Source organism: Prosopis cineraria, unplaced genomic scaffold (genome assembly GCF_029017545.1).
Source record: "Prosopis cineraria cultivar Desert tree isolate PC_DT_omini unplaced genomic scaffold, ASM2901754v1 PC11, whole genome shotgun sequence".
In the NCBI taxonomy this organism is placed as follows: Eukaryota; Viridiplantae; Streptophyta; class Magnoliopsida; order Fabales; family Fabaceae; genus Prosopis; species Prosopis cineraria.
In genome coordinates this window covers 15,319,880-15,343,414 of record NW_026555342.1, presented here as the reverse complement: position 1 = coordinate 15,343,414, position 23,535 = coordinate 15,319,880, and the positions used below count along the sequence as shown (strand labels likewise).

Here is a 23,535-nt window from a genome sequence, read left to right as displayed (position 1 = left end):
CCACAGGAAGTGCTCGTTTAATCCTGGGGGACTGCCGGTCCGCCGTCCAGGTGTACCGGAATAGTTCTTAAGGACAGTGTTCTTCCGGACACGACTCGAGTGATTACTACCTCGTTGTTAGCCTCTGCATCTGCTGTTTTCAACAAAAAGGAGAAAGATGATGGAGATTCTATGGTCAGAGAAAATTATTATGGGAAGAGAAAGAAAATTATAAAATGGAAGCGGGGGGGACATCAGGTGAGACAGATTTGGATTTTTCACAAATATAAAAAGCCATGTGAACTAAAGAACGAGACAGTTATTGCTGGCCTTTGTCCTGAAAGTATTTTTCCACTATTATTTTATTCATAATATTTATAAACAAGGGGTTGTAAAACAAGGGCATATTATGCAATAATGACAAAAAGTCCGATTAAAACATGCAATAATCAAACATCATTTAAATGACTTAATAATACTTGCACGCTTGAATAATGAGGTTGCTTTCTTCTTTCTTTCATCATATATGTAATAATCAAACATCATCGATGCTTCCTTTCATTCTTGGTCTTTGTTTCTTTTTTCTTTTCATATTTTTCTTAAACTTTTGTTTGTTGGTATTAGGGGGAAGAACCCTCTGCTTTTCCTGTTCTAAATTTGTGTAGCCTTTATAACTTCATCAAATGTTTTCACCTGATAATGTATCAATGCAGTCAATTCTTTTCATTCATTTTATCTTTCCTACTGTTTTTGTGTCAGGTTTCTTTGCAAATAAGAGTGTATCCTTTTGCAGTCACGGCCATGCTACTTAGTGTTAGTATTTGTATAAATGAAATAGAACTGTCCATATTTTGTAGCTATTTTTCTGATACTTTCATTATATATTCATTGTTGCAGGGGATATGCCAATTGCTCTGTGTTCCTGCTTCATATTGCTAAACAGCTGTGTAGGGATGTCTTCATGGGCATTTGTTCTTTTGAGCATTATTGTATTTCTTATGTTAGTAAAACTATGTTCATCTGCTGTAAATTATGTAAAATGGTTCTGCAAACTTACTTGTATTGTGTATTATTAATGTTTTACCTATTTGTTTGTATACGTTCTACAAGTTAATAAAATCTCAATCTTTGAGTGTATTGCCTTTGTGTTGAATATTAGTAATGTATGTCTTTCGCTCAAGTTATTGCTGTCCAAACAAAGATGCTTGAGTTGTTAACGAAATTTTAATCAATCAGTGTAAAGCAATATTTAGCCAAGGACAGGTTTTATGTTTTATAGATACTGTTTGGATTTCTTTTTTATTTCCATCATACATGATGTTGACATGATAAATATTGATAGTTGTGTTATACTCTTTGAAAGTCTTTTCAACTCTACAAGAACCAATGGTTCTTTCATTTATATTGTGGGAGAGTATTCGGCTGTCTAGGTTATCGTTTTCAGTTCTGCACTTCCTGAGTTACTCTATGCGTGCGGGTTATGGAAATCAAGGTGCTGATTTGTGAACCTTTCCTTTTTGTCAGGATATGCATTATGCAGGGGTTTATGGAGTATGATTTTTATGCTCTCACCTTTTACACCTTTTTTGGTTTGTATGATTTTTAATGTATTGGTTTCTGCATTTTTTTTAATTTTCAATTTGTTGTTCGGATTTAAAGCATCTCTTCACTTTATATATCACATTGCTTTTGGAACCATGGCGTGAGCTTAACCTTTTTCCAGCATTCTTTCTTTTGTTTTTTTATCCGTAACAGAACATACATTCAGTATTTCTTTTAGCTGTATTAAACACACCACATCATATCCATGCAATATCTTTTTAAATCACGAGAGTAGGTACCATATCTGTGTCAACACTTATTGTGGGATATGTGACAGCTGTGCGCGTGTTACATTCTCTTCTTGGATATATCATGCATTTTTTAAGTTTAGCTTTTCTGTCATAGCACTCATTATATACTGATACGTGTTATTGTTTATAATATGCTTGTACAATATATTCAGATTAATATTTTTCCGAATTTATCCTTTATAGTTTCTAATGACTATTAAAGTTTATGATATGATATTAAAGCCCTTATTATTACCCTGTAGTACTGACGCATATTTTATTATCATTTCTTTCCATTTTATGTTTTTTTTTTTTTGTGTTTTACTCGTCTCCATGATTCCAGAATAATTGAAGGCAATCTAATATGTTCATTCTTTCTTCTTTTCGATTTGCAAGGTAGAGATTGCTTATGTTTTTGTTACCATGCTCCATATACGTCAGAATGTGATCCGCGTCAGTTAAAATCCTAGGTTTCAAGCAGAGAGATCTTTCAAGCAGCACAACATGATACAAGTTTCCTAAAGTATGCCAAACATAGCTGGCAAGGTCTCTGTTCCTATCTGGCTATATGGTTCAAGGTCTGTATTTTATAATACACTTACACAAGAGTTATTGGAGGATTTATTTCCTCTCAATTTTAAAATTGGAGCTTTTTAATAATGTCACGGCCAAGATAATATTGTTAATTCTATTTGATTTTGGATTTCTTTTTTTTTTTTTTGCAAATTCATGCAAATCTTTTATATTTATGACGTTTTCTTTTTAACTTTTAATGTCTACAATACATAGGTTAAATGCACAACACAAATCAACTATTCTCACAAGTTTTTACATGCTGGTTTAATCAATTTAATGCAAGTAATCATAATTCAGACTTTCTTGGAGCACTGTTTGGTGATTAGACAAAAAACTTTTAGCAATTGGTCATTAGAGACGTTAAGTTGTTGATATTTGTGCAACGTTTATTTATTATGTTAATTTAATATTTTATATAGTAATATCATTTTTTATTAATAATCTATTCTTTAATTTCCTTTTTCTTTATATTTAAAGAAGTTCATTTTTATTTTAGTTTCTTCATATTCATTTGCATTGTAAGTGCAATGATATGATATAGATGTTTGTAAAATTCATTAGTTGAGAATTGCAAGATATTTTTTATCAATGACTTGGTATTTTTTGCGAAATTATTGATTAATGACTTGGTATTTTTTGCAGGAAAGTATTGATTAATATACGCCTTGAATTGCTTTGATGAGTCAAGAATCAATTATGAGGTGTCTATGTTGTTTTAATTATTTATGTAATTGCTGTTTATTGTATATTTTTTAGAGTGATTTTATTGATTAAAGTCATGGAGCTAGCAATTACTTATACACACACACTGATTAATTATGTAATTGCTGTTTAATCACATTGATTAAAGTATTGATTAATAAAACTTATCACATTAGAGATGACAATCCTGAAAACTACCTTTGGATTAATGGGCTTATTTGTGCATTTGAGTTTGTCCGAGGACGACGGTGATTACATGAAAGTACTCATAAAAGACTTCAGATAGACAGACTACAAATGGATGATGAATATCCAAAAATGCTTGTCCGGTTGTCCCCATGGCCACAATGAAATGAGTTATCAAATTTGTCATCCACAAATGACTTGAGGGGTTGAAGGCAACATCCTACTGATGATGACAAAGATGGAAGGTCCTTCAGTTTAGCCAACTTGATGTCACAGGAAAGTATGTCATTGTCATTCCCTCATTGGGTACAGTTTGGACGAGCAAGGATTTCAAAACCTGTCGAAAAAGTTCAGGTCGATATAGTCTGGGCTGCAAAATAGATTGGAATTGAAGATGATCTCACCGTGGCTGATCTAACATCTCCCTTTAGGGGAGAGTCCAGTTGGGCATAAATATGGGATCAGCATTGCTCAAATCTCAATGGTTACATAACATTCTGTCGTTAGTTTAGCTTTGAGAGATGAAAGTTAGCTGATAAATGATTTGATCATGAAACACCTCTTTTATGAGGTATAGTGCTTTTGTAAACACTGGTTCTATTGGTAATTGCTGACTTATGTGGTATAATTGATAGTTCTAGGAATCGCACGAGTTCAGGACATTCTTTTATTGGCTGGTGATTTGTTTTTCAATTCATAACTTTAGTGCTGTGCTTGAGCAACATTTGCTTTTGTTTTTTATGTGCGCAGTAAAAGTTATTTCACATTGTGAGGCAAAAAAAAAAAAAGAATTTGGATGGATGAATTTGAATTTTAAATTTAAATTTAAAATTTCACATTTAAAATCATTTACCTGAATACAACAAAACATTTTATCCCATTAGATGGAGTCAGCTATATGGATAGTGTAAAAAGAAAATAATAATAAAGATAAAAAAGTGATGAGCTTAGATTTAAAGTAGAAATGAAGGATTGGGAGTAATGACCATACTCTTATTCTTTAAAGGTTATGATAATCGCTTGTTGGGAATTCTGTTTTATAATTATGTTGTGCACGCAGAATTAATATTTTCCATTTTCTGTTTTGCGATTTCAGTTTCTGCTTTTACGCAACTATCCTTTGTGAAGGCTCTCAATGAGACTAACTATGATGACTGAAAAGAGTCCCTCAATATGTATTTGACCATTTCTGAAAAAGATTTAGCTAAATGGTTTCAGCTTCTTGTGAGTTGTATGAAGTCCTCAAGAATGCGTATTCTGATGGCAATGATTGAAGAACACGGTAAACCAAAGTACTTTCACCCAAATCAATCCCATATGACTTAAGCTTATTATAGTAATGAACAAGCTTCAGAATGTGCTCCCTGACACCAGAAACTCCGTCGTATCGAGTATTGTCAAGAAGTGATAGATAGTAGTTCTTTTGAGTCTTATCAAGCTTCTTGTATTTGTTACTAATAGCTTTCAAGTACTCCACTGCAGTATCATTTTCAGGAATGCTGTCCCTAATTTCCTTTTCAATTGTGTACTTGATGATCACTAGACAAATCCGGTTGGACTCACTCCATTGTTTATGGAAGGCTATTTCAGAAGCACTGGACTCGGAAGAGAGATCCGCAGGCTTGGGCTCTCTCAGAGCTAAATCTTTCTCAGAAATGGTCAGATACATATTGAGGGACTCTTTTCAGTCATCATAGTTAGTCCCATTGAGAGCCTTCACAAAGGATAGTTGCGTAAAAGCAGAAACTGAAATCACAAAACAGAAAATGGGAAATATTAATTATGCGTGCACAACATAATTATAAAACAGAATTCCCAACAAGTGATTATCAATTATGCAACTATAACCATGCACCAAGAAGGCTCATATACCATAAAGATTTAGCTCACACAAAAGTCCATACAAAATAATGCATTAAACATTTCCATACCTATAGGGTACAATAAATATCTAATACATTAAAGGAGTGCTATTAGCCTATTCTTAAAGCCAACCATCAAAATCACATTAATAATGTCATATCTATGGGGTATGTCCATTATCAATGCTACAAGATCCTAAACATCATCAATAATTTACAAAGTCACAAACTTTATGACTTTAGGACAAAACAAAATAATTTTAAAAGTCCTTAAGGTCTTTTGGGAATTAGGGAACAAATTTAGAACTTAGGTAAAATTTTAAAAGGCATCCAGGGGTAAAGGGATAATTCTGGAAGAGATTTGGGTCAAAATTGAAATTCTGGAAGTTAAGGGATTGAACTGTGATTTCCAGAAATATATTAGGGCTAATACATAAATACAAGAAATTATGGGCCCAAATAGGTAATTTAAAACTGGGGCCGAAATGCAATTAATAGAAATTTTTTTTTAACCAGGCCCAGATTCCAAAACACGGAAACCGGATCCCTAGGATCCGGTTTCCTTTGCGCCGCCAGCTTCTCCCTTTTTTTTGGATTTGGGCCCAAACTAAATTGTGGGCCCATAATCCACAGAACCGGATCCTTAGGATCCGGTTCCATGACCCGTTCTGGGTCCTCTCCAGCCGCGAGCTGGAAGACGAGAAGGAAGGGGGTGCCGGCGTGCAATGGTTGCTGGATGCCAGCGAACTTGAAGCAGCCAGTTACCACGACGATGGCAGTTCCATGGCGACGTCGTGAACTTGAAGAGGCAGAAAGAGAACGCCGGCGATGACAGAACCTCCCTTTTTTTTGAACAACACTAAAGAGTCCATGATTCCAAAGCTCCCCGGTGTTGATTAAAACAAGAATAAAAGGAAAGAGAAGGGAGAGAGGCGCACGGCAATATACAGTAAATCTTATACTCATTTTCAATGATAATAATGAAAAGAAAATTATCAAGCATGTTAATAAAATCTGAACATGCTCATATGCATAAAATAAATAATAAATTGAGATATATAGATTGATGTTTGTAACCTGGCTCTGATGCCACGTGTTGAATCTGAATATCTCAATTCATATGTATAATAAAATATGATAGAATAAAGTAATTCATGCGTACCTGAAGAATCCATGAGTGCTAGAGAAATCTCGATTACCTCGAGCGTAGGCAGGTACACAACCCTCAGGTCCCCAGAGCCTTCAGAGAGTTCAGAGATAATGGAAGTAGAAGAAATGAGTCGTGTGTTTGTGGTTACCGACTAATCGTCTTATATAGATCAGATCGGTAACCGCCTTATTAAATAATTAAATAATTATATTATCTATTATCTCTGACTCAGTCAGTTAAAAGATAGAAAATAACTGACGGCTATTGGGTTGTGGGTTGGGCCTCTGCCCATTGGGCTCACTTGTGTGGTCCACCTATCACGGTCCACACAAGATCATAAGGACCAATTTATTTGGCTTATTAATTAATGCTAATTCATAAATAATATTCCAACAGGTTAAAGTACGAATTGCCCATATACATATTTTTTAGGAGCGCTGGGAAGCCTATGCTTTTAAATGAGGCAATTTTACCTTTAAACTATTTGTTTGAGGAGCAAAAAACCTCTCCATTAATGAATCGTTAATTTTTTCAATTTTTGCTAACATGACATGTACGTGGGGTTCACAAATAGTGACATGTAAGACTTTAACCATATCCTTTGATACTATTTTGTCCATGAACTATTTTTCTAAGAGTGCTAAGCACCATAAAATCTTTTTCTAGGAGCAGTGGGACCTTGAAATCTTATTAAAATAAAATTTTAATAAATATTGTCAAAATATTAAATATTTTTATATTTAATAATATTTAAATTATTAAAATACTTAATATTTTAATAATATTTATTAAATTTTATTTTAACAAAATTCAAGGTGCCTAATGTTCCTAGAAAAAGATTTTAGGGTATTCAGAGCTCCTATAAAAAGAGTTCAAAGGCAAATTATCACAAAAAAATATGATCAATGTTTTACAAATCACTGTACATGGGCTCCACACATATACCATGTTAGCATAAAATGAAAAATTAATGATTCATTAGTAGAGGGAGTTTTCTCTTTTGAAAAAATAATTTAATGATAAAATTATCTCATTTAAGAGTATAAGGTGCCTAACGCTCTTAAAAAATAAGTGTAGGGATAAAATTAGACCTTAACCCATTCTTTAATCATTAAGAGATGAGAAGAACAAAAACAATAATAGTGAAAATGTGAAGAAAATGAGAGGTCTAAAGTAACTAAAATTTTAAATAATTAGAATTTAGAAAAAAAATAAAAGGGAAAATATAGCTATTGGTTCTTATATTTTTAGTGTGTTTTGGTATTAGTTTCTATACTTTTACTTTGCTGTTTCAAATGCTTTAAATTTCATTTGTATGCAATGTTAATCTCTATATCTTAAAATACGATCATAATGATTTAACAATGATTAATCAGCAAACTAGCCTTTTTTCTAAAAAAAAAAAAATCAACTATTGCTCTTTGCCTCTATAGACCACAGCTTGGATTCTCACTCTCAAATCTCTAAATTTAAAGGCCTTATTTGGCATACAGGCCTAAATTTAAAAATGATTAAAATTAAAATAGAGTGGGTGTAAGGTTGGGAGGAGTGAGAATGAAACTTTTTAGAATGGAAATTGAAATACAATACTAATCAAAGGAAACAAAAAATATCAAGGAATGAAAACAAAACAAAAAAGCTTTTCTTCTTTCATCATCTTCCATACCTAAATTAGGACATGAATGATAATTAAATAGGCAAAAATTAACTTCTAAAATGTGAGATATCCTAGTTAGATAATTAACATCCCTATTATCATCCTTAAGAACCTGATTTAACTCAATTTGCTCTACCATAAAAGAAAATGGATCTAGTTTACTCAATAATGTTCTTAAATGGATAGTTGGCATCACATCCCTTAACAATCTGGTTGATTGCTTCAAAATAGTCTCAGAAGATAACCAACTTGAAAAAATTTCTTTCCTAACATTAACAGAGTCCCTATATAATATCAATCATTTCTGCCATTACTAAGGGAACATATATCAATTTAGAATTAAAACTACACATTCAATTATTTTGACCATCACGTATAACCCATCACATCCGATGAGAATGAAATTTTAAAATTATATTTGGTAGATTTTATTTTACAATTAAATATAAATTATTAAAAAACTATAATTATCCTTATAAATAATTAAAGAAATTGTAACTGTAAAACACGTCTTCCTTAGAGTCAGGAATAAGGGCCGGGCTTGATGGGTCGCTCGTTTAAGCCCGTTTTAATAAGGGTTCAGGCTTGAAAATTTGGTATTTTTTAGGGTAACCGGGCTTCGAAGTCCGGCCCTTTTGAGCCCTAGAAAAATGGGCCTGGGCCCGGGCGGCCCGTGAAGCCCATTTTACTATTCACAAAGTATTATTTTCGCCTCTTTCTAGATAATGTGCAAACATTGATTTATACCCACAATTGGTTGAATAGTTTTGTGCCATTTATGATAATTTTTATATTTTATCTTGTGATATATGTAAAGATATATATTTGATAATAAAATAATTTAATTAATAATTATTGTAGGTGATGATGAAGAAGCTGTATAAATAATTGATATTAAGCTTCCGCCTCCATCTTTCACAAGTGGACCTACATCTGAGGATTTTAATATTTTATTTATGGATGATAATGAGAGAGATCTTGATTAGAATTGATGATGATGTTTGCATTCATCTTATTTGAACTTCTAAATTTTTTATTCATTTTTTAAATTATGTGAGATTTTGATTTAATATATGTTAAATTTTAAAATATTCTAAATAAATTTTAATATTAAATTTTATTTTATATATTTTATTCTTATTCAGACTTACGGACCTGACCCTAACCCTTTAAATAAAAACCCAACTTTAATTTTAAGATAAAATTGAAACAACGAACTTAAAATCCTAAGCCAATCAGGGTTAGAACCTGCTCGTTTACCAAGTTTAGTCTTCCTCGAGTTGGCCAGAAAAAATTAAAAACGAAAATCTCTTCCTCCAACGCGAACTCGCGACCTAACCCACCCCACCCTCTCCCTGCCGCAATCACCATCTACCTCTGGTGCGTTCACTCTCTCCTTCCGAGTGTCTGGTTTGCGACGCCGAGCTCCCATTTCCGATCGTTGTGCGGGCGTGCGGTTTCCGATCTGGTATAAGATTTTGGCTTATCCTCCTCAATATTGCTACACATCTTGAGTAAATTAGTCTTCCTCCGTTGTTTACTGAAGTGGGTTGTAAAACTTTCTTCGTCCATTGTTCTTCTTCGTATGTGTATGTTTGAAATCTTCCTCCACCGAAGTGTATGTTTGAGTAAATATAATTATTCCTTTTCATGTGAGCGACAATGTGTTTTTGTTCTGTTTTATGAAACTGAAAATCCTTATAGAGAAGCATGAATTAAACCCTGATGAAGTATGATGGAGAAACTGTTACGTGGTTATTTCTATAATGAAAAAAAAAATGCGATTAGATTCATGGTTTGAAACTGCATTTCTGCTCCAGTTGTGAGCATGCCACTGCCCACTATTATACTAAAAAAAACATCAGGAGAAAATGTTCCTGGTCTAATTCTCTAATTCATCCCTGAACTGGAGAAGTCACTGCGCTCTTTCGTCTTTTAGTTCACTGCCCGGTTTCAACTTTAAAATCTGTTTCAACAAGGTAGCCCTTAGTAAGCCACTGTCTGTAGTGTAGTCGAGTGGTGAAAACCAAGGAGAGTCTATGGTTTACACAAGTTCATGAGCACAGGCCTGCATGTCTTTGTGTATGAAAAGATGCCTTACTTATATCTGAAACTCTTGGGCCTTCTGCAAGGTTCTTGTCTAAAAATTCAAAAGGAAATCTAGAAACTATCCTTTCTCAATCAAGTTATGCAACTTAACAAAATCGCCCAGTGTGAATTCTTCGGGTCTTGACTGTAAATAGAGGTACAAGCAAGAAAAGCAGAATCATTAAAAAACTAAAACATCAGAACTAATGAGCGTTTGTTAAGAACAATGGAGTTGATCACCCACAGTAGTTGGAAGGTCTATTCTTCTCGAAGCTTCTTTGATCTCTATTTCTTGTCTTTCTTTCAAGTCGAAGTACTTGATATATTTTTCTGTCTTAAAAGTAAAGTAATATTTGTTTGATAATACATGTTGCAAATAGAATGACTTGCTTATATTGGGTTGCTTCTAGTAACTTTGACTGCATAATTCTTTTCTTCCAGTATCAGAAGGCCCAATACTCGAGTCCTGTAAATAAAATTTATGACACTTGCCCCGTATTCCTTTCTCTTCTGTAGCAAGCTGCAAGTGAAAAGCTTAGCCATTTCTTCTTCTCACGAACCTGTTGAAGGAAAACAAAACCATGATTAGCATTCTTGCTCAGGTAATTCTTGTGTTATGACCTACAAGGATTTTGCTTTATTTTCCCTTTCATTGACATTGGGGTGCTGAATTTCCCCTTTTCATTTCTTTCTTTGCAATTATGAAATACAAAGGAGCGGTTACTTGGGGCTACATTGGGGGTCCTTTTCGCAGGGGCAGTTGTATTTGAAGAACGCAGACAAATATATAATGCCATTTCCGATATTCAATCTCAGTCTCTTCACCACGCTCCGGTAAACCCAATGTCTTTCTTTCCCTTTTGATGCCTGTTTAAATTTGATTCTTCAATGCACATGGTAACAACTAGTTATGAGCCCCTCATTTCTATTCATTTTGTTGTTAAATGGAAATCCAATTGACATAGATGAGATGGTTCTCTGCTTCATCCAGATTAATGTTTCCTGCCTGAATTTTTTTGAGGTTTAGATTTTTATTGCTTTGGAGATGGCTTAGATTTGTAGGGAATGTTGCTTGGACAATTGCATCAAGTTTGGCATATGATGACCATGACCACGAGCTTAAATCGCAAGCTGCTCGTGCAAAAGAAAGAGCTTTGGATTTTGTTATATTCCCATTCTTTTAGGTTTTGCTTGCATAGTTATCTTTTGTGTGTGTTTGTTAGATCATGCCTATGCATAATAAACTCTAAAAATATGATTTACTGATAGAGTCATCCCTAGTGGATGGAAAAGGAAGCTCAAAATTTCATTACCATGTTGGAGATGATGTGATTTCAAATACATTGGATTGTCAAATTGCCTGGGAGAGGTTGGTAGTACGCAATGAAGTGAAAAAGCAGGAACCCTTCCCCCCCCCCCCAACCTCAATTGGTTTCTGGTTGAGTATTATCACATTTAAAAGTGACATTATCATATTCAAAAGTGGAATTGTTTACGTTCAGCACATTACTTGAATCTACGTCTGATGAATAACGAGAAACACCTTGAGAGAATTTCTGTCATTTTCATTTTAGCACAAAGTGCGATAGATTTTTGGGCTCGTGGTGCAACATATGTTGGCATTACCATTTACCTTCATTGCTTAAGGTTGGACGTTGAGTATTGTTGCTTGAAAATACAGGAAAATGTCTGTTGATTTTAGTATAGGGTTGTACTCTGAGTTATTACAATATCTGCCTTCTACTTAAAAGCCCAAAAAGAGAATTGGACTATCACCTTATTGCCATATATCGAATTTTGTGGGAATTACTACAGTGAGATTTATCATCTGTGATGCAGAAATGCTGATGATCAAATGCTAAGTTAAATTTGTGTGGTATTATCTTGGTCAAAGCTGAGTATATGGATTCTATGGCAGCACTATCTATATGTCTTTGCTGTGTGTTTGCAATTTGCTTATGTTAACAATATTCTTAAAAGCTTGATTAATGATAAAGCACAATAGTGTCATATAATTCATATAGTCCGCCCCCACTAGTGGGATAAGGCTGCTTCTTGTTGCATCAACCTTACAACTATGATTCAGTTGATTAAACCAAACTGAATTTTAGAGTTCCCCCCTTCTATTCAAAGAATAAAATACCATGTCCGCCTTTATTCTTAATTCTTATTGATGGAAGGGTATTTTTCATTATGATTCAAAGATGAAAGGCAGCAGGCATGAGGAACATCACACGTTGACAAATGAAGGGCGCATTTACTGTTTTTACATTTAAATTCCTGGTTTGCTCAGCAACTTTTACAGTGTAACTGTGACTTGGATGCTCCAACAGGTTAGAGAACCCATATTTGGGAAAAAGTCGCGTTCAGAATTGGCACACTCATGGAACAAAACTGTGGACCAGACATTTGGACCTTTGATAAAGTCTCTCAGTTCACTCGGATGGTAGAAGTGTTTGATGAGTGCTGTCTATGCTAATATTTCAAGTTCTGTGTGATATTTGGGCATAAAATTCTTCGGCCTTGTATTTGTCGTCTTCATATCCTGAATTGTTGAACCGATATGCATTAAAATGCAAATAAAACGCTTAAATATCCTAACATACTCCCTTTGTCTCTAACGTTTTTAATTGAATTACATAAATTAATAAAAGTTGGTTATTTAATTAAAAGTATTACAATATTTTAATTTTATCTTTAATCATTATAAATAAAAAATAATTTTTTTAAAGTAAATTAATGAGAATATTTGTATTTTTTTTTGAGAATATAATAGTTCATTTATTAAAAATTTTGTTAGCAATTTTTTATATCTAAAAATATAAAAAGATTTTAGAAAATTTTTTATATATAGAGAAGAAAGGAGCGGTTGCAAGTTATGAATGAAAGACCTACATTTCGTTGTTGATCTCCATACGCATTGCTTGCAAATGGCATGCTTTATGTATAGGCGTTGCCTAGCATGTCAAGGGTCTTATCAAGTTAAATAACAAATAGTGGAATATAGGGGCCATAAGTATCAGCGGGAAATAAATCTCATGAACAGTGAAATAGTTGAAGTTTATTTGAGAAAAATAAAGAGGTTGGGGGAAATGGACGCCGTTATTTGTTGAAAAACAAAATGCCATTATCATTGTTTGAAGAGGAGTAACAGTTAAAATATGTTGACATGTATGTTAATAAAAAAAAGTATAATTATTTAGACAAAATAGATTTACTCAAATGAAAAAACAAACTTCATGAATGAGATTGATAAAAGAAAAAATGTCTAAAATTGATTTGAGAGTCAATTTATTTTTATCTAGTTAGTTGTGTGTGTATCAAATTATTAAGATACTTTATGCATCATATTAATCTGAGGACTAATTTATGTTATGAAACCTAAATGATTAATGATTAGGTGCTGATTAAGGCCTTGGCCAAAAAAAAAAGGTGCTGATTAAGGGACTTATTTAGAAATAAGTCATATGAATTTGTAAAAATATTCTCAAATTCCATAATAAATGTCTTTGAACTCACACTTCTTTGATCAGCATTTACCTGTCACTAGTGGCTAGCGGCCATTGACTGGCAACAGGACAGCATTAATCAATGAATTTTTTTAAAAATTTTATTTTTAATAAACTATTTTTTAAAATATTAATATTTATTAAAACCAAGCACGCATATGACTGATAATGTACAAAACCATTGTTAATAGCAGAGATTGTAAGAGTATAATCTGATTAATAAAACTTTTAATACACAATTAAGATTTGTTGGTTCAATAACAAAGTTACAACAACTTTTTTATGTACAAAGTTTTATTAATCTAAGTTTAGTTTAAGTCGTGAGACACTATATTTGAAATAATTATCTTTGTGTGAATAACTCAGATGATAGTGATCTTTTGACACGTGTGGGGGATTGTAGTGATTTGAAAGTGTTGTGTCAAAATGACAAGTCTCACATTGCTTAAGAGGAAAGAGCTTTTAGTGTATATATACTACGGAATGAAATGGGTTAGTAAAATGAGCTTGGAGGAGAAGTGAGCTCACGCTCATGAGACAGGTTAATTTAAGACAATTGCAGTTAAAAACAACTGATTCGCCCCCTATGTGCGAGTTAAAGAGGCACTAGGTTTTTTTTATCAGGTTTATTTTTGCAAAATTGTAAAATTAATTTTGAAAAATATGCTTATTTGAAAACCTCTGAATTTGGCATTTTGAAAATCAAATTCTTCAATAGCCAATTTTAAAACCTTCGTTAAGAAGATATTTTTGGATTAAAAATTTAAACTGATTTTTTAATGTGCCAACGTTCAGAAACCTTTGTGTAAATCCTCATTATATGATTTTAAGTTTTTGAAACCTCCAAGTAAATACATATTATATGACTTTAATCGTGTGTTGGGGCCATTTATGAGTGCAACCATCTTGAGTTTTTGAGCTGATTCTTGCCTCCTTCGTCCGTTTTGTGTGCTGTGCTAATATGTTTGAGTTATCTCTTGTTAGTGTCTACTGTTCTATTGTCTCGTTTGTTTGCAAGACAAGCTTATTTAATCTTAAGAAACTGCCAGTTTGTGTACCAAAGTGTCGAAATAGTTTTTAAGAACAATATCCTTTGGTACGACTCAAGCTTCAGTTTCCTACTTACTGCTAACAGACTTGCCTTTTATCTTGCTTTTTGAAATGATCATTAATACAATGTTCTTGACTATAAGGAGAGAGTAGCATATGTATGATTTTTTATGATGCATATAGCCTCTGTAATAATGCTGCAATGCAGAAGAAAATGCCATCTCTGGCAGATCTTGAAGGAAACTCTATAAATTCTAAATTTGAAATTGTCATGGTTAATAGAAAGATTGATCGTGTGTTGGAAAAGCTATTGCAATGTGTAAAACTGTGTAGAGAGACCAATAAGGTTACCCCTACTAATTCTCCTCAATCTCCCACAATTTAGAATGATTAATGATTTTGATAAAATGAACAATTGGGATAAACTTACCCAATTTATAAGTGGAAGAAAATTTTAAACAATTGCATTGGGATCTTAAGGTTTTTAACATTCAAAATGCTCCCATGTGCTTTTTAATAATTCTAAATTAGAGTTTTAAAATAATGCGGAAGCCTGGGATTCAAATAAGACTCAAACCATTTAGTTTAAAGTCTAAAACTATGAATTATGCAAAAAATGGCACATGCGCTGCGGCTAATTACATATGCGCCACAGCTTATTAGCCACTGTGCTGTGTGTCACGGCACATTGCATGATTCTTGACAATAACCTTTTGCTATCATATGACAATATTAGGTCCAAATGAGGTGATTTTAATGTCTACAGAGAATTTTCTCCTTGCACAAGTTTCACATTCAAATTCATTTTCTACAAAGAGTTGGACACCTAAATTTATTTTCACTACTTTTTCACAAAAACTCACCACAAGGGTGTTCAAACTCACACACAAGTACCAAAAGCCTATACCAACCATTTGACCACACTTAATGGATTCTATAGGACTTGTGCAACACATCACACTCAACTAAATATACATATAATGTGATTTCACCACTCAACCCTAAATTTCACAAAAAATACGGGGGAGGAAATTCTTGCACAAACCATTCATTTTCATTCTAAATCATTCAAAATATACATTTCCCTATTTGTATAAGTATTTTGACTTACATAAGGTTTACACCCAAACTAACTAACCTAAGGCATAAAATACACAAGATTTATACCATGGTAATACAAGTAGTACAAAAATTTGATGAATGAGTCCTATTTAACAATTCAATAACATAAACACACATAAACAAAGCAAAAAAGTATAAAAATAAAATTTACACTGAAATCCTAAATCTCAGTACACTTTCCTTGATCTGGATCCGATGAACTAGGGCTTAAAAATATTGAAGATTGGGGTGAGTATAACCACTCAATAATTGAGGTCTACCTAATTATACAGTTGTATATTAATTAAAAACTGATGCAATTGGCAACAAATACATATATAATGCACATATGACAAACATAGCCACGATCATAATAATAACAACTGTGTAATCGGGCATAAAACATATATCATCATGTTTATACCAATTATGCACAATATGGGGCCACAAAACTAACAATCATGAACCCTTAAGACACACCAGACCACAATGATAACAATCATGTTATTAGAACTAAATGCATGATCAATGCCAACCTTATACCCTCTTGTTACCTCCAACTTGAAATCGATGGCTATTAAGTGGCTATCTCCTCAATATGAACTAACCCAACCTTTTACTTGTGAGGATTTACTGGGTCAAAGCTAAGTCACTCACTTGTGTATTGTGGTTTCTCCTAATATTAACAATTACGAGGTGTTATACCCATAATCTAGCCTCTTTATGAACTGGTAGAGGCTAGTTAGATTCGAGTCCTTCATAAAACGAGTAGGACAGTCTCGAATCAACTATAGAATAAAGGCTACCTCCTAATTTTAATGATAGGTGTCAAGGCAAGCTTTCAATTTTAATGGTAAGCTGCTAGTACCATGTGAATTTAACCATCTATTCCTATTCTCAGACGAACTCTTATCGATGATCATGCTATGCATATATTACACATATTATGCAATTTAACCATTAACTCATCTCATATCTCATCCGTAGGCATATTCTCTCCACTAAAAAACCCATATCAAATATTACTCCATTATTCACATGTAATCATGTTCTTACATATCAATATCAATCATAAATATCCAAACATGCATACCATTTGTCTATGCCCACATGCAATATTCATTTTACACCATAACTATGTTACTAAAATTGCATTAATAGTTTTCACATGCCAAACAAGTTTCAAAGCATTAATTTCAATAATTATCTAATTAACATACAACTATATAAAATAGGTTTCCCCAAACTACCTTAAATTTTTGAGAGGTCAAAGGTTTGCCCCTCATAATAACCACTTCCAAAGCTTCTAATTTAGTTTGAATGGTGCCAATATCGATAATCTATAATCATTTCACAATGATAACATTATTATCCCATTTTTGGTAATTTTCAATATTATAACTCACATTCTCCTTTTCATCAACCTCATAAATTTACTATCCATCATAACTAATGGTTTTATTAGGTTTTGTTAAGCCACATTATTACTAATAAGTTCTTAAACCATCATTAATGGGCATCAACACTTCCAACAATCCCATTTATTGCAAAATGCAGATATTAATGGCTCTCATCTATTAATCACTTACAAAACCATTAATGTAGGGTTTAAATACTATAAATAACTCTCATTATATCTATTTTAGTCAATGGATTCAAACCATAGCTTATATAGACCTAAAATCACTCTCCTAACTTTAACTTTAACTTTCATCCTCATAAATATGGAAATAGAGAGAAGAGGAAAGCACATTACACATACCTTGGGTGTTAGAAGGCTTTAAAATATCCTCAATAGGCTCTAATATTGTGCCCTAATAGAGTCAATTTTTGTGTTCTTGTGTTTTCTCCTTTCCTTTTCTCTATTTCTCACACATACACAAACTAACTTATGTAGAATTTTGGCAATGTGCCGTGGCACACATACTCTCCTGTCACGGTGCATGGCATAGAGAGGCCCAATTTACCTTGATTGCCTTCGTGCACCGTGGCAGACATTCCTAATGAATCGCCATGTGGCACGCAGGATTTTTCTTCTACTTTTGATGCTCGAATGGCTTGACTTCACTTTAGACTCGCATTTATAGTTGAAATTAAAATCAAATACACTTATTAAACCCCTCATGCTACTCACCTCATCAATTCACTAATTATTCTTATTAAGCTTAATTAATTAGATTTAGAAATCTGGATGTTATATAATGTAGAAGAAAGGTTGGTCATATAAAGGATGCTAATATTGTATTGGCAAAATATATACTAGAGGCAGTAAATTTCTAAGCACAAGATTAGTTGATGCTAGGATGTTCGAAGGATCACTTGGAGTGATCTATGCATTTTCTATGTTAAAAGCTATGCATATGAGTTGCAGCTGTGGTGGAAAAGAGAGGAAGATGACATTTTGAAAAACTAAAAGGAAATTTTAAAGAGGATTCTATTGAATTATATTCTTAAAGCTTGTATAGATGACACTTTGTAAAGATTGTATAAATGATAATTTTTTCAAGTTTTATCTCCTATAGATGAATAATTTTTCCTATGATTATGTGTATCATGTATTATCATGTTGTAATGTAATTACTATGTTGTCAAGCAATGTAAGAACACATATTTTGTAATGATAAATAAATTTGTCCGTGTTTAATTATTTGTCTTTATGCTTTAAGTTGGAGTTGAAAGCCTAAGTACAAAACAAAAATGGGATTGCAAAAAAAATGCCTTATTGTACAACAAGAGGAGTAAGAGATTAGTAATATCTATACTAACAATGCTGAAAGAGTAAAAATCTTAGAATATTCATAAGTGTTTTTATGAAAATGAAGTAAATTTTAAAATAACAATTTACATTTTCAAAACATCATTTGGTGTTTTTATGAAAAATTAGAAAATTTTTAAAATATTCATTTAGATTTTCAAAATATCCATGTACATTTTTAGAATAATCATTTGTGTTTTTTGAATATCCTTTGATATTTTCGTAAAAAAGAAAAATTTTTAAAATATGCATTTGTAATATTATGAAAACACAACATTAGTGCAATATCCAAATATAAATCCTAAGCCACATCAAATGTACATTTTGGATATCCTGAAAATAATTTTTTTTTCATTTATTTGATTTGGATTTCTTGAATATTTACACTTAGTATTATATTTTAGAATTATATATAGGTATCTTCAACTATATATGACTTTCTTAACTAGTGTTGGAGCTAAAATCTTGAATCAAGGGGCGAAGCGAGGACCTTAATACAAAAAAAAAAATCTTTTTGTCTCTTCAAAATTCACTAAATCTATTTTCTTTTTTTTTTATCTTTGTTCCTTAATTCAACTTTCAATTACAAACTTACAAGTACAACTAATTAGTGAAAATCACTCAATGAGTTTACTCTTAATTCTTGAATCTTCATTTTTTATTGTCTTTTTTTCTAACTAATATTTTTAAGATGAGAAAAATGTGGGTCTATTTTGGTTAACAATGGTGAAGCCAAGACCTTGCGTCAGGAGGTGAAAATTAATTTAAAAAATAATAATTCAAAATAATAATTTAATTTTTTTTAAAAATAATCATATATTTTATAATTGTCCCCTACTTATTGTTAAATGTTATTAAAAATATTTTCTTTCATATAAGTCACTATTTTATAATATTACTTATATATAAAAAATCTATAAATATATATAATAATCAACTAGAAAATTTTAAAAAATAAAATAAATAAATAAATAAATTATTTTTTAAAAAATCATATTAGAGTTTTCCATTTAGTGGATTCAAAACTAAACTTAAGTTAAAACATTTACAAAAAAAAAAAGGTCAAGATTTCAAGGGGTGCAAAATTTTGTAACCAAAGACAAAGAGGATAAAAAACAAAATCTATACTATTTATTTATAATTTCTTCCAAATTGAGGGGTTACGTATGCTTCCCTCAAGTACATGTGGCTCTGCTATTGTTAGTCAAATTTTTTTTAATTTTTTGAAGGATTAATAAATAATATTAGTATTTAAGTACAGTAAAATTATAGACTAATATTCATTAAGTTGAATTAAAACATTAAATTTTAGATTTGAGCTAAATTTAATATTAAAGTGGGTTTAAAGTTTAAAATATTAAAATAAAGGATGTAAAGTAAAAAAAAGAGAGGGAGCAAACTATAAAATATAAAAATATATATCCCAAACATGTTATTTTTCTCAAGTATATGCCCCCCTTAATAACATATTGCTCTGCATGCAATTATCCTTTAAAAAAATATAATTTTTTTTATTTATTCAAACAATCATTTTAGATATTTTAAAAATTTTACATAAAGTGTCATGTTTTATGATCACATGTAAATATTTTCAATCATATGTAACTTTTTTTTTGAATATATAACCACTCCTTGAAAATATGTAATTTTTCTTTCATTTATTTAAATATTTATTTTGGACTGAAAATTTTATACTTAATACCATATTTTAAATTATAAAATTAAAATTGAAATCAGAGCCGCTTATATAAATAATGATAAGAAGTCATGATTGATATATTTTTAGATAGTTGTTATATTTAAATTATATTAATTTTTTTAATAGATATCATATTTAACAGATAGCAAGATTGCATTACTTTAAGCATCGTCAACTTATAGGATATTAAAAGATTACAAAATTAAATAATGATAACGATAATAATTTTGTCAGATGATGATGATGATGGTAAGATACATATTTAATTTCTCGTAGATAATGGCCCAAATAAACTGAATAATAATGATAATTAGTTTCTGATATAAACTTGGTTTGATTTCGATGGTTTTCCTGTGCGAAATTCCTTCTTCTCATTCGACATTGCTTTGATTCTCAGCCTCTAATTTCTTCTGCTTTGTCTGATAGATTTCGAGTGAGATTTCTTCCTCTCCGTTGATTACTTCAGGTATTTTGCTTGATTCTCAGCCTCTGATTTATCTCCTTTCGTTTGAGGGATCTTTTTCCCCTTGGCCTAGCACTATGAAGCATATGCGAGTGGACGGTGATACGCCGTATCTTCCTGAAGAAATCATCACAAACATTCTCAAAAGACTACCTGTAAAATCCCTAATCCGTTTTCAATGCGTATGTAAACATTGGAAAAATCTCATCCAGACCCCATGTTTTGTCGCTGACCACGTCCACCACTCCACTCATCAAAACCCTTCGCTTCTTTTCTCGTGTGATTATTCACGTAAGCCTTTACGTTTGCTCGATTGCGAGATGCAAGTCCGACAAGTTCAGAGCACACCTTTGATTGATTCCTTTTCGTCCGTTAGGATCCTGGGTTCCAGCAATGGCTTGCTCTGTCTTGCAGGCCAGCAGTCTGATTTATCTCCTTCTGCCCTCTTATTATGGAATCCTGCCATTAGAGAGGTCAGGCAGTTGCCTAGCACCAAAACTACTATTACTGTTAAGGATAGTATCACGGTAGGATTTGGGTTCAGTCCAATTCTTAATGATTATAAGATAGTGCGAACGTATGCTGAGTCTGGTTATGCAATTTCTGGGGTGGAAGTGTATTCATTGAGCACAAATTCATGGAGAAAAATAGAATTTGGGAACTTAGAGGCTGTGCGTCTTCTTCCTTATGTTGTTTCTGTTAATGGAAGTATCTTTTGGCATGCGTTAGACTTAAAAAAAGAGGTGGGTGAAGATAGTTTTGAAATTATAGTTTCATTTGACATAGCAAGAGAAGTGTTTAAATTGATACCATGGCCTGCTTTATGTTGTCGTACTTGTTTTGGGATTAGTCGGCTTACTGTGTATGAGGACAAACTTGCTATGCTTCATTCTCATGGAACTGAAGACATTCAATATTATTTGATTGATTTGTGGGTGTGGGAGGAACAGGTGGATTCGTGTGGGAAGAGATGGAATTGGAGTAAGAAATATGCTAGTAGCCCTCGTCCATACATGTTATATCCTGAGTCCATTTGGAGGAATGAAATTGTAGGCGTTGGTTCTGGAATTTATAGGCCTTCACTTGCTTGTATCGGAGATATTTTTGACACTGATCTTGCAATGCTGAGTGAGGAACCAAAACTTGGTCTGCATCTATTTAATGTCGCTACCAATGAAATTAAGAGGTTTGACCTCCATAGACATGACGTTGGTGGTGTAGTTTCCAATTATGTGGAAAGCCTTGTAAGTTGTGACACTTGGCAACATTCACGTTGATGAACCTTGATTGTAAAAGTTAATTATTAGTTTATTACCATGAATGTTTGCTTTTGCTTTTTTTTTTTTTTGGCTGAAACATGAAGCCCTATCAGTTTAGATCATTCAATAATTATCTGTTTTGATGTCTTTTATAGATATTATTAAGAATTATTAATGTAAATATTCAATACCAGATGTTTCTAGTTTATTTGACCTATCTATCAGGTTGTTCAGTTTCCTTATATGTGTGTGTGAGTGATTTTATTATAAGATATCTCATGACTGGTTAGATTTCAAACTTTGTGCGAAGATCTCATTTCAATGTGTCATCCTTCATCACAGTCCACCTCTGCAACTCTTGCTCACATAAGTTTAGTGTTTCATGGTTTTGCAACAAGTATTAATATTCATTGCTTGACTTCCATCGTTGATATTGATACATGTAGAGGGTTTGAACTTGCAATTTACTTCTACAACGTCATCAAACGATCATAAAAAAAATTGTGGCTTTTAGAACAACATTGGATGATTTTGGGGCATTTGATCAACATCTTTAACGATCAAAATACACTATTAAAAATGTGAAACAAGTAAAAGAGCAAATTGGCTCTTAAATATTAAGTCCAAGAGTGCTTGGAATTCTAAACTCATTAATTGTACAATATTTTTTTCAACTTTTGAAAACGGTGTAATCTAACTCCTATCATTAATAAAAGTTAACTTTGACTGTTAGTGGATCAAAAAAGACAAAAATTACAAAGTATGATCAATATTGGTCTTTTCTATAGCCTTATAAGTTTTTATCTCTAATTTTTGGGTCATTTATGGCTATTTTTTGATCATTTCCTGTATTTTTTTAATGTCATTTTTTATTATTTTCTTGTCAATTAACAGTTAAAATTGACATTTGTTAATGATAAAAGTTTGATAGTACTATTTTTAAAAGTTGAAATGGAATATTACACATTTAATGAGTTTAAAATCTTAGTTAAAGTAGAACATTGTATATATTGTAAGTTTAAGATTCTCAACACCCTTGAATTTATAATTTAAGGACAATCTTGCTTTCTTGCCAATAATACTCTCATATAAAGCTTGTTAACATTCTTACATCAGAGTTCTTTTATCTTTGTGACTTTTGTGACCACAAATTCATATTAATTGTCCCTTGATAATTGACAATTTGACACACCAAATAGGAATCAATTTTTATCCCATCCTACTTTCTTGGCAATGATGGAGAGGTATTGGAATCTATTTTTCTCCCCTCCTACTTGGCAATGATGAAGATAGGGCTGTAGAAAGGATAAGATGGCATTGGATTTCACTCTAACTCGAAGTCCGATTTCTTTCATAAAAAGGATTGGAGTAGGCAACTAGTAATTTAGTCTTGTCCAATGATTACTTGAAAATTAACATGATCGAACTTGGTCGATAAGATTGGGAGACTGGTCTTACCAGCCCAATACTCATTTAGCTTTTTTCTCCTTTTTCTTCTATGATAGGTAATCATCCATTTCAACTAAATAAGCTCAATTAAGATAGTAAAAACACTTATAATGATGATAATAACAATAATAATAATAATAATAAATTCATAGTAATTTTCAACAATAAGAAAAAATATTTTTATTATAGTCCAAATGATTTAAATTTATAACTTTAAC

At 32.1% G+C, this 23,535-nt stretch overlaps 1 protein-coding gene across 1 annotated transcript; it reads left to right on the top strand.

Moving 5' to 3' along the window:
- Positions 1–20,573: 20,573 nt before the first annotated feature.
- Positions 20,574–21,930, top strand: LOC129287200 (F-box/kelch-repeat protein At3g23880-like). Its single transcript, XM_054923391.1, has one exon. The coding sequence runs from the start codon at positions 20,687–20,689 to the stop codon at positions 21,884–21,886; it is 1,200 nt and encodes a 399-aa protein (XP_054779366.1). The 5' UTR covers positions 20,574–20,686; the 3' UTR covers positions 21,887–21,930.
- Positions 21,931–23,535: the final 1,605 nt, after the last annotated feature.